At 34.8% G+C, this 12,629-nt stretch overlaps 2 protein-coding genes across 12 annotated transcripts in view; one reads left to right on the forward strand and one right to left on the reverse strand.

The window, feature by feature from the left end:
- Positions 1-10,070, forward strand: part of LOC107993946 (teneurin-a) — a 628,759-nt gene extending 618,689 nt beyond the window's left edge. For all 10 annotated transcript variants that reach the window (XM_062076384.1, XM_062076386.1, XM_062076385.1 and 7 more), the window contains 4 exons: positions 52-287; positions 360-3,682; positions 3,770-3,953; positions 4,021-10,070. In XM_062076384.1, the coding sequence (XP_061932368.1) occupies positions 52-287; positions 360-3,682; positions 3,770-3,953; positions 4,021-4,982 (4,705 nt within the window). In that variant the 3' untranslated portion in view covers positions 4,983-10,070. The remainder of the gene's footprint in view (positions 1-51; positions 288-359; positions 3,683-3,769; positions 3,954-4,020) is intronic.
- Positions 8,563-12,196, reverse strand: LOC107994119 (leukocyte surface antigen CD53-like). Of its 2 annotated transcripts, XM_017050891.3 has the most exons (6): positions 11,972-12,196; positions 11,520-11,702; positions 11,228-11,398; positions 11,039-11,128; positions 10,304-10,423; positions 8,563-10,235 (listed from the first exon to the last, which is right to left on the reverse strand). In XM_017050891.3, the coding sequence occupies exons 1-6, from the start codon at positions 12,194-12,196 to the stop codon at positions 10,179-10,181; spliced, it is 846 nt and encodes a 281-aa protein (XP_016906380.1). In that variant the 3' UTR covers positions 8,563-10,178. The 2 variants fall into 2 exon arrangements, with proteins under 2 accessions (XP_016906380.1, XP_061932381.1); XM_062076397.1 differs by having other exon boundaries at positions 8,563-10,423.
- Between the last annotated feature and the right edge of the window lie 433 nt (positions 12,197-12,629).

The raw sequence follows: 12,629 nt of genomic DNA on the forward strand, positions 1-12,629 counted from the left end.
CATATAAATTTAGATTAAAAGTTCTAAATAATGAGAAACAAATATTTTCAGCGCAACTCAAGTGGCTTATGCTTATTATCTCTGTGTTTCTCCTGCGGATGGCCATTTATATATCAGTGATCCTGAAAAACATCAAATATTGAGAGCTTTATCTCTAAAAGATGTCGAGCATCCCAGTATCAACATTGAACCTATAGTTGGAAGTGGAGAAAGATGTATTCCTGGTGACGAAAGTCATTGTGGCGATGAAGGTCCAGCTATTCGCGCCAAATTGGCTCATCCAAAAGGTACATTTTCATATAATTTAATAAACTAATTTTTTAACGTTATATTATCATTGCTATTTACTTTGTCAATAGGAATCGCCATTGCCGCCGATAAGACTATGTATATCGCTGATGGAAGGAATATACGTGCCGTAGATCCTCATGGAATTATTCACACATTAGTTGGACACCACGGACACCATAATCATTGGTCCCCAGCTCCATGCGTTGGTGCTATACCTGCTCATCAAGCCCAATTACAATGGCCAACTGGATTAACCTTAAGTCCTCTGGATGGATCTCTTCATTTCATCGATGACAGGCTCGTTTTGAAACTTACAAGCGATTTAAAAGTTCGCGTAGTAGCTGGAACACCACTCCATTGCACCAGTAACACCAATAGCAATGGAAACAGTAACGACAATGATCTAAAAAAAGTAAATTCGACGACAACCACGAATCCAAAGAAGTCTGACGAAGTACTTGGTTCTGTACTTGCCGTTAGTTTTAGTCCAACTGGTGAACTCTACATAGCAGAAAGCGATTCACACAGAGTGAATTCTATCAAAATTGTAGATAGTTCTGGGAAAATGTCTCATTTTGCTGGACAACAACAAGAAAGATTGCGTGGTCAGTGTGAATGTAATAATACTACTCCAAGCAGTAAAGATCTGGAAAGTTGCGCATGTACCGATGACACCAGTAGTACAGAAACTTTGTTGTCATCGAATGCAAAATTCACAGCCATTTCTGCTTTGGCTGTGTCACCAGATGGTGTCCTTCATGTGGCTGATCAAGGTAGTCTGCACATTTTAGCTCTGCAACCCTATCTTCCAAATCATGATGAAAGTGGGGAATTCCATATTCCTTTCCCACCATCGAACGAGGTATATGTATTCAATCGTTACGGTCAACACATCTCCACGAAGGATTTAACATCTGGCAAGACTCGTTATTCGTTCTTGTATAGCAAAAACACAAGCTTTGGAAAATTATCTACCGTGACGGATAGTGCCGGAAATAAGATTCAATTCTTGAGAGATTACAGCAGTGTGGTCAGTTCTATAGAGAATACACAAGATCATAAGTCTGAATTAAAGATTTCTGCAGTTGGCTTCTTGGAAAAACTCTCCGAACGAGGAAGAGCTGAAATTGCACTTGCCTATGATGGTTCAACTGGATTACTGACAAGCAGATCAGGAGGTGGTGAAACATACATCTACAATTACGATAACTTGGGTCGTGTTACTGATGTCATTCTACCTACTGGTGAAAAATTGAAGTTATTCTCGGATCTATCCGACGACGAAGGTCTGTTGGTCAAAGTATCAGCCCCGCTTCAAGCTTTGTCAAAGGGAGACAAGCAGAGAATCGTAGAATTTAAAATGAAAAATGAGAGATCAAAGATGTTAACGATTATTGATGGTACCAAAATCAAGAAAGCGATCGCTTTCACTAACAGCAGTTTAGAGGTTCTCCTTCCTGGTGGTGGTAGAGTATTAAGTGCAGCTACTACAAAACATCCTCTTCTAGAAGCTGCATTACCAGTCGAGGCTGAAATGTTGCCAATGTGGAGTTATCAGTTGATGTCTCTTGGTGAATTAACCAACACTATGACCACTACGTATAACCTAGTCGGCGATGTTAGCCATTTTCAACAAACATTAAACAGAGAGATTTGGGTGAATGATACACGCGTTATTGGGGTAGAATTCGAACAAGCTTTCAGACGAGAAACTTTCTACGATAAAGCGAGAAATCCACTGCTCACTGTTACCTTCGATCCTGCTGGCTTACCCCTGACTTGGCAACCGCATGAACAAGGTTACAATCTCACAATCACATATGATAGATTCAATCGAATAGAAAGTTGGAAGTGGGGTCCATCCGATGAATCTTATGGATACGATCGTCATGGACAATTATCAGAGGTCACTAGCAGTCAGGATGGAACTAAACGATATACCTATAATGATTTCAATGTGCTATCCAACATTACTCTGGCCAGTGACAGACATTTCACTTTACAATATGATGATGATGGTGGACTACGTCACATTATCCTCCCATCAGGAACTAAACACTCGTTTTCATGTCAAACTTCTCTAGGTTTTCTTAGAGTGACGTACACTCCGCCAGGCAGCAGTAGAGCCTACCTCCAACACTATAGTCACGACGGAAACTTGTTACAAACTGTGTTCCCTGGTGATGGAGCTCGTATCGTGTATAGATACCACACTTCAGGACAACTTGCTGAAGTCGTTCACGGTGATGGAAAGAGTGAAATTAGATATACAGAAAGCGGTTTGCCTTCGGAAGTGATTCATTCTGAAAAAGACGTAGAATACAAATGGGATTATCAATACAGCGCTGGTCTATTAGTGGAGGAACGCATAGATTTCGGTGCAAAGACTGGACTGAGCAATGCAAAGTTTACGTTCGATTATGATTCAAACTTCAGATTGGTAAATGTTCAAGGTAGAATCGGTGGTCAAACTCTTCCAACTCACACTATAGCGTATAGTCCCAAAACAGGTATGCTGGAACAAATTGGACAATTCAAAGTAACAAGACCTCAGCCCAACGAGACCACCGTGTTCGATGGAACTGCATTGTTTTCGAGAATTACGGATGACAGATTTTTAGAGACACAAGTGACATTGACAATTCACCAATTAGAGGTTTTCAGAATGGAATTTACACATGATACTCGCGGTCGTATTAATCAGACTAGGACTTATACTCGCAATGTAGCTGTCAATACTTATACCAACGTGAAGAATTACACCTGGGATTGTGACGGCCAATTGACTGGGGTCGAAGCCCAAGAGCCATGGGGATTTAAATACGATGCGAATGGAAACATGTTGTCATTGACATATCGAGGAAACACTATACCTATGGAATACAATAGTATGGATAGGATTGTAAAATTCGGTGAAGGATTGTATAAATATGATAACAGAGGTTTGGTAGTGCAAAATGCTAGAGAAGAAAGATTTAATTATAATGCTAAAGGACTTTTGGTTCGTGCGACTAAACGTGGACGCTTTGATGTTCGTTATTATTACGATCATCTGGATCGTTTGGCTACAAGAAAGGATAATTATGGAAACGTTACTCAATTCTTTTATAACAATCAAAAACGTCCTCATGAAGTAAGTCAAATTTATAGCCCAAGGGATGGAAAATTAATGTCATTAGTGTACGACGATAGAGGACATTTGATTTATGCTCAAGTTTATCGGCATAAATATTATATCGCCACTGATCAGTGTGGAACTCCAATCATGATTTTCAGCCAGTATGGCGAGGGTATCAGAGAAATTATGAGATCACCTTATGGACATATTGTTTACGACTCGAATCCTTATTTATATTTGCCTGTTGATTTTTGCGGGGGATTACTAGATCAGGTGAATTAAATTTAATCATGATTGTTGTCAATTATAATTTTGATTGATATGTTCATTTCTTTAAATTCTTTTTTTTTTTTAATTTAGGTAACGTCATTAGTGCATATGCCAAATGGTAAAGTTTATGATCCACTGATAGGTCAGTGGATGTCTCCCTTGTGGGAAAATGTTCTCGATAGAGTAGATACACCGACACATCTACATTTATACAGATTCAATGGGAATGATCCTATTGATGTTAGGCACACGGACCGACCAAATCAACCAACTGGTAAGTTTCATTAGCAAACAATTAAAATAAGCATTTGTCTATTTACTTATTGTGATCTTATTTTCAGATCACATATCATGGATGTCGCTTCTTGGATACGATTTGAAGACTCTCGCACCTCAACTTTTCCCCGACGAACTGCCAGATAGCCTCGTTCCTCCAGCTTTGGGTCCAGGCACCTCCATATTTGGAAAGAAGAAAAGAACCAGAAACCTCGGTGTTCAATCGGGATTTCTAGCCTATATCGCACAAAGGCATTCCGGAGATGCCGTCAGTTTATCAGCACCGCCTCGTTCAGCCCTTAAAAAGGACACCAGCGACTTGATACCCAGCCGTCTGGGTGCAGCCTCGGATCCTCCATTTGGAAAAGGAATTTTAGTATCGAGGACTGCAGATGGCCAAGCAGTAGTGTCCAGCGTGCCAACCGCGAACGCCATCTATGGCGATGTGTTCACATCGGTATTTAACCGTTCGTACTTTCTACCTTTCACGTTTGTAGTGCACAGTGCGCAACAGGACGCATTTTATTTCGTGAAGGAAGAAACGTGGCGAGCTAGTGAAGATCGTGGTCAGTTGAAACGTTTAGGTGGCCAAGTCAATACAACATTTCACGAAAACGAAAACGGAAGTGGCAGTAGTTCATTGATAGACGTGAAGATCCACGGTTCCAGTTATATTGTGAATTTGCGTTACGGCACAACTGCCGAGAAAGAGAAACAAAGACTGCTCCATCACGCCAAGGCGACCGCTATTCGCAAAGCCTGGCACAGGGAACGTGAGGCGCTAAAAGCCAACACGCCAACGGCCATCGAATGGATGGTGGCCGAACAAGACGAGATTCTGAAATCTGGATCCGCGTCCAATTACGAGGGTGAATACATCCATGATGCACAGTTGTATCCAGAACTCGCGGAAGACCCGTATAACATCCGATTTACGAAGAAGGCTGTGGATCCGTCTAGTAAAAAACGGCGTAGGAGGAGAGGTGCTCCCACTTGTAAACTTTGGTGGTTGGACAAAATCTGCTAATCTCATTAAGTTACCGTTCTAAACCAGGGAGTCCTCCTCTCCTGATACATTCTGTTCTGCCGGGAGAATTGTCCAATCGTTGAAGCAACAGGAATTTCCAAACGAACGACTGAACGAATAAGAAGAGGTTGAAGAATGGATCGAAAAAAAAAAAGAAAGAAAGAAATAAGATTGAGCCGCAGCAAGTCGGCAGTCCTTCGTATGGAACACTACCGAACACTATCAAAAGAAACAAAAAAAAAAAAAAAGTTTTATACCAAAGTCTATTTGTGTATTTCGAAGATGCCAAAAACATTTAACGTTATATCGATTATATTGTATCGCGATTTAGGGTGTAGTGTGTAAGCATCTCGGAGAAAATTTTTGCCTCCGCGCACGACCGTATTGCCATAACTCGCGACTCTTGCGGACTGATAGTATATTATCGTCGTCGGCCATATTAGGGAAATTCGTTATTAATTCGTTAGGAAGCCTTTCGTTCTTGCAACAGTTACGGAAAACGACAGAGGTCGCGACGATTTCATCGTTTCCCTCTTCGCGAGATAAGGAAGACTTCCTTAACGAAAACGATCGTGGAATCACGGAAATTATGTGCATTCACTATCGTTAACTCGTAACGAATCACTATGTCGTTAAAAGAATGACGAAAAATGAAGGCAGAAAACAGGGCATTCGTCGTTCGAGCGAATCGAGTGAGAGAAACTAGTCAATATATAGCTTTACATTGACATATAAACTTTTTCCAATAAGATAAGCATATGAAGCGCGATCGTCGATTTATCATGCGAAAGAAACAAACTTTGTGTATCCATCTATCTGTCTACACACGCGATACCTTAGTTGTACTTAGGTAATGAAAAAAAAGATATAAAAAAAATTAATAAAAAAGACGATTCTGTCGAGATAAGACATACGATAGGAACGAACATAACCTATGTACGGATCGCAAATAAAAGCGGAAGGAACATGCGCACGTGTATCTCGACAATGAATGGCCCTGTAAATGCTGAGGAAAATCAAGTAAAAGAAGTCCGTCGCTATGCATAACGATTGATCAGCGTCCAAAGTGTCGATGAAACATTGCAAGAACGCGAGATGATGGCGAAGTAAGTGGTTCGATCGAGACAGGTGATTAACGTAGCACGTTTCGAATCGATATTCCGAATTTAGATGGTCGATGGGGCAAAAAAAAAAAGAGAGAGAGAGAGAAAATGGCGATGTGTTTAAGGTGTATTATAAAAGTGGTGCTTTTCCATGCAAAGAAAGAAATTATCGGTGCAACATTCGACAATGAGCGTGACTAATTAAAAGAATGTCGATGTACACGACACAATTCACACACACGTACACTGCATAGCGTGGCTAAGGTATTTTTAACGATGGATGTATCCTACCCACTTCCCCTACTTAGCGCTAGCGACCATTTCCTCGAGATTTGATGTCGCGTCGCATATGATTTGTTGTTCAAAAGGAAGAGAGAGAAAGAGAGAGAGAGAGAGAGAGAGAGAGAGAGAGAGAGAGAAAGTGAGTGAGAGAGAAAGAGAGAGAGAGAGAATTATCATGGGAATGATCAATAAAAATACAATAAATAAAGATCTATCGTCGTTTCATTTTCTGCAACTAGAATGAATCGAACAGAAGGAAATGTCGAGAGATCTAATTAATACCAATCTGTTTAAATTATAATTGAAAATGAAAGAAAGTGTGAAAATGTGGAAAATGTGTGTGTGGGGGAGAAAGAGAAAGTGAGATAGACAGAGAATAAACTCCATTATCGATAATAATACGTATACATGAGATATTATTGCATATTTGTGCTTGCTGGATATGAATAACGGAACGTTAACTATGTTTCTTCGCCGAGTACTAAGTGTGTATATCTAAATTTAATGCTCGACAGCATCGATCGATTTTATGTTGTACACTGAACGCCATATAGGTACATCTATGTAAAAATATTATTTAGCACCAATTTCCGCTAAAATCCTCATCTTTTAAACAATTGCCCAATTAGCAACTCACTGCTCCACATGTATAGCGTCCGAGCCCCATCCTTTTTATCCCCACTCCGTCCTTTCTTAAGTGTCACGATTCTTTGTTCCGTTCTATCTAAATCTTTTCCGCAGTTCTTTTTCTCGATCTCTTCATTTTGCAATTTATCCCAGTTTCTTCGAACATTTATCATCAAATATTTTATGAATATGGCTTTAGACTGCGCCGTTCTTAAAATGGATAGATAGGACATTATCGTCTGAATAAATGAGAAAACAATTAAAAAAAACATTTTAAAAAAAAATTTCCTTACACGCTGAATGTATAAACAAAGACAAAAAAATACAAAATATATAAATATATAAAATAAAGAGAAAGAGAAAAAAGAAAAAAGAGATTATATAGGAAAGCTTCGTAACGTATTTTTGACTCGAGCAAGTATTTAGAGCTGAATTGAACACCAAAAATTCTTCAAACTCTGTGGTCCAAACGAGCTCTCGTGTCTTAATGAGATTAAAATTTATTATTAATATCTTCTTTTAATTCTCTTTTTTTTATGCGTGTAATTTTTTAAATATGTTAAAAAAATATTTTTGCGCGTTCGATATTGTACATAACCTATAATTACCGTTTCTTATCCTTCCGTCAATTTTCTTTCGACTGGCGGAAGAATGAATTATATTCACGCGATAATGGACCCTGAGATAATTGGTGATCGAACTACAGCTTCTATTTTGTGGACTTTTAAAAATTCCACATTTTGATCCTTACCCCTACCCTTCCGATTCTCTCCGCCCCAATTCATTCGTATAATCTATATATACCGTGTATAATCGTTGAATCGGCAATGGCGTTCAAAAAATTAACTATTTTTCAAAGTGACTGAAGAAGTAGAAGTATCGAGTGTCAAATTATTAGAATCAGGATCAGGTCGACGCAAGTTGATCGGCGGATTCAAAAGGCGGATTCAACGTGCAGGGTCGCGAGAACTCAATTAAACTGTTCGAGTATCTGATTAGTATCAAAAAAGCAAAAAAGAAAAAAAAAAGAAATATGGAATGAAATGAAAAAAAAAAAAAACAAGTGAACAGATTCGCTCTCTTAACTTCCGTGAAGTTTCGTCTCGTTTCACTAAAAACTTTCTATAAAAGAAAAAAAAAAAAGAGAAATGAATATGTACTCCAAAGTGTTCGACCGAGGAGTTAACGCGCGAGCATATTTATAAATACGAGTATAAATATAAATATATAAATATACATATAAAAATATATATATATATATAAATATAAATACTTCTGGAATTAACGGGGTAGAAAAAGCTCGAACGAAATATGATCGTCATTATTATTATTATTATCGCATTAATTATCACTACGGAGCAAAGACACAGATTGTATGGGAAATGATCGCAAAATGTCTTTATCAAATAGTTATGGCCGAGCTAGCTGAATCCGTCGGACCACATGAGGTGTACTCGATTCTCACAAAGTGAACTTCGTCCTTGGATTATACTAAAAATGACGAAGTTGAGATTAGGAAGAGTACAGAAATTTGAGTATATGAAATGATCTATTGAGAGAGAGAGAGAGAGAGGGAGAGAGAGAGAGAGAGAGAGAGGGAGAGAGAGAGAGAAATGAAAGAAAAATTGGAGAGAATGTATGCATGAAAGAAACGTATGTGAGAAAGATGAGAAGAATGAATGCGCAATCAGTCATGCTACAGCTACTACGACCACTACCCTAAGTAGATTATGCTACTTCGCCGCTGATCTAATTGTTTACTGTCACGTGTTGCTGTAAACCTAAACTAACGATACGATATATTTTATTTATATAATCTAATCGACTGTATTTATTGTAAATAGTCACGATGTTTGCTATGATATAATATATCTGTAATTGGATGGAACTTGCCTGGAAACTGCGCCCACAGCCCTGTCCTCTGATCAATGTCTCTCTATACACGTACACACACACACATACCCAACACACATCAGACTGGTGCATGTGTCTCAACACATGTACACGTAACACGTATGCGGATACAGAAGTATGTAAGTAGGTATTATATGTATATGTATACAGTAATACCTGGTTAAACGTCCGTCAATCGAATTCACGAGGAATGAAATCTATATCAATTTATTAAAATTTATTCCAGAGTTTATATAAAAAAATTACGAATTTCAAAAGAAATTTCAAATAATATGAAATAAATAATTACTTAATTATATGAGTAATATAAGATAGAGTTTATTTTAATTATATAACTTTAAATATATTGAAATACCTACTTATAAGACAAATAATGATGATATTGAATTTTTACATTCTTCAATTTTATTTTTCATTGCTTAGCCCAAAGAAATAAGTATTAAGCTGAAGAATTTAGATTTGATGGTGAGTCCGTCGATAATCTGGGAAACATATTAAATTATTACTTTTTGCAATTTATTATAATTAATAAAAAAGATAAAGAATATAATTTCTATGAAAAAAAGTGGACACTTATCCAGGGATTACTGTACATGGTTATGATAAGAGATAATTCGTGGGTTAAAAAAAATAAGAGATGCAAAGCACACGTGCTGCTCGCGTAGCCCAGTAACGATGGGAGAGATAAAGACAAAAGATATACTCTGTATCGCGTTCGACGAATTATTACGATGTCAATATTTCGCGTCGCATAATATAACGGCGAGATTATTCTCGTTATAACTTTGCCTACTATTATTAATATTATGATCAATTTCGGTAAATTCGGCGTGCAATAAAAAGTCCATTTTCGAGGATGAAAGCGAACGATGGTCAGACAATTTTTATAAACGTATTATATTCATCCGTATCGCGCGATGAAAAAAAATTTTTCAACGACTGCCATCTCGAACTGCCATCCATCGATCGATGGTTCCATTTATTAGAGAGAGACAAGAAAAAAAAATTTTTTCGAAACAATTCCGTTGTCGTACACGTGTGTCGCGAAAACCCAACCAGCATGTCCAGTAACAATTACAATATTACTATCATAAGTACAATATATTAAGTGTTTTCAGAAAATATATGATCTATATATGATAATAAAAGCGGGAAAACGTTTTATAGTTTGTTATTCTCTTATCTATAGTCATTGATCCTCGTTCACCTTCGTCTCATTCCGAATAAAATATCGTTTTGCGTGTGTTCTGATGTTTTTGATTTGGAAATTTCAGTCTTCTTTCTTCATTTTAGCAAGTATACAGAGCGCGAGAAGAAAACTCATTAACTGAAATGAAAAGTCAATTGAATGTTTTTGAATTGTCTATATTCGCAATGAGGAATCGTTCGACTCACTGTAGTTATAAAAATCAATAGCACGGACATACTAATCGTGTGCATATGAGACTTGAGTAATAACACAGCGTTTTTCAGACATCCTGATTTATAAGATACCGCTTCCGTCATTTGTAAACACTATAAACAATTTTTTTTTTTTGTAAATTTAATAAGAGAAAGAGAAGTAAAAATATCAGATTTTGTTTTAAGCAAATGATTCTTATCAAACAGTAAATAACATGTTACTGTAAAAATTTGGATATGTGGATAACTATTACAAAATTCGTAATTCGTAATTTAATACGGAAAAATTAATATTATAATTATTAGAAATGTTTCATAGCTAATATGATATTTTACATTAAAACACATTAAGAGTTATTCTATAATAACTCAAGGATATGTAAATTCATATAATTCAAAAATATATAATTTATATTAATTTATGGAAAAACAAAAAATTTACAATAATTATTATCAATAATGGTACAAGATAGTTTGAAATTTATCTGATTACTTTTTATCTTTCATAATTAAATATGATAAATCATTTAACTTTTGCAAATATAGGAGAAAAATATATATTATGAACATAATATTAAAAAATTTATTTGATTATATATGTTCCTGATATCTTTCAATTTCAAAATCAATTGTATATATTACGGGTCATATTCATATCAGGTATTTCATATGAAAATCGATATTAATGTATGTATTCAAGGAACTATTTATAAACAAAAAAAAAATTACTTCTTCGATAGATCCGAGACAACAACTCTTCGGAATATCAACACGATACTTGGTCCAGTCCTTTGCGGATTTTATTCCACAACACTTTAACTAAAATATAATTTTTTTAAGAACTAATTTTTAAAACAAGAAAGTCCAGTTAAAATCTTTCAGAGACATCTTGAGGTAAGTATAAGAAACTAATCTTACATATCTGTGGGTATTGTCCCAAGCTTCTCTACTCAACGATGAAGAATGATAGTTTTCAATGGCGGCGCTCATATCGTCCTGAATTCTTTTGGTAATTTTTTCGAAAATCCAAAAACTCATTATGGCGCTGATAAATATAATGCATAGAAATATCGAATAACAAATACCATACTGTAATAAAATAGCTCTTTAGATTTCTTTTTTTAATTGAATAACATTTAATATATATATTGTATCGGAAGGAAAGAACATATAACAAGCTTGTAATTATTAATTTATTATCAAAACCTACAATGTTCAAGAATTTTCTTCTTCTTCGAAGTAAACCAAGAATTCCCAATAATGATACTAATGAGGCAATTAAACTTATAAATAATAATATTGTAATAAAAAAGTGTTGATCTATCAATCTTAACATTATTCTACTATCTGTGAAAATCCATGTAGAGGTTACAATGCCAACAATGCCTGCAAGCTTTAATTAATTTATATAAAGTTATGTGAGAATTATTTAAATAAATATATAAAAATCAATAAAAATATTCTTTTAAAGGTATTTACTTTTACATAATCAATTCTATTCAAAAATTCTAAAAAATATTAAATAAATTAAAATTGTTGTAACGATTTCTTAAAATTATATTTACGCAATTCACAAATTAAATAAAAAAAAACTTGATACTAAATTCATTTATCAACATATTAAAAATTTATTAATTATATTATAATAATTTATTTACTTACAAATGTTACAATATTAATTATCAAAAAAGTCACTTGAATAAATCGTTGCAGTAAGCCATTATGCGAAAATTTTTGAAAATGCGTTCCTAGAAAATGTGAATATTTATCAGTAGATCCAGTTACATTACTATCAGTGACGTCCTTATCATCATCCGTTTCCGTTTCATTTTCATTTTCATTATTTGTCTGATCTGATGTACGGGAAAAAAATTTATTCCAATTCATTGGTACGGTATAATCAGAATGTAGTTAAAATAAGTGAATAAAAATTACTAAGAAATGATAACAATTTGTTATTTTAATTTGTTATTTAAATATTAAATTAAAATTACATTTTAATATATCATTAATAAACTAAGTTTTATACTTAATCAAATTATTATATTTATATTACCATTTATTTTATGGTATAATAAAATGACTTATTTTTTGGATATTTTTTTTAATATTTACATACAAATGTATTATTATGCAATTTTATTTATTTCAAATAGTTTTACTAGAATATCTAAAATTTTTTAATAGTAATTTTTTTTTAATAATAGATGTAATTTTTTTCACTAAATATTTATACATTTTTATTTTTAAATTAAAAATAATTAATAACAATTTTTTTAAATTTTATATAAATAAATTTAAATGAAACTTGTATCTTTAA

The sequence above is a fragment of the Apis cerana genome, linkage group LG6 (genome assembly GCF_029169275.1).
Source record: "Apis cerana isolate GH-2021 linkage group LG6, AcerK_1.0, whole genome shotgun sequence".
Taxonomy (NCBI): domain Eukaryota; kingdom Metazoa; phylum Arthropoda; class Insecta; order Hymenoptera; family Apidae; genus Apis; species Apis cerana.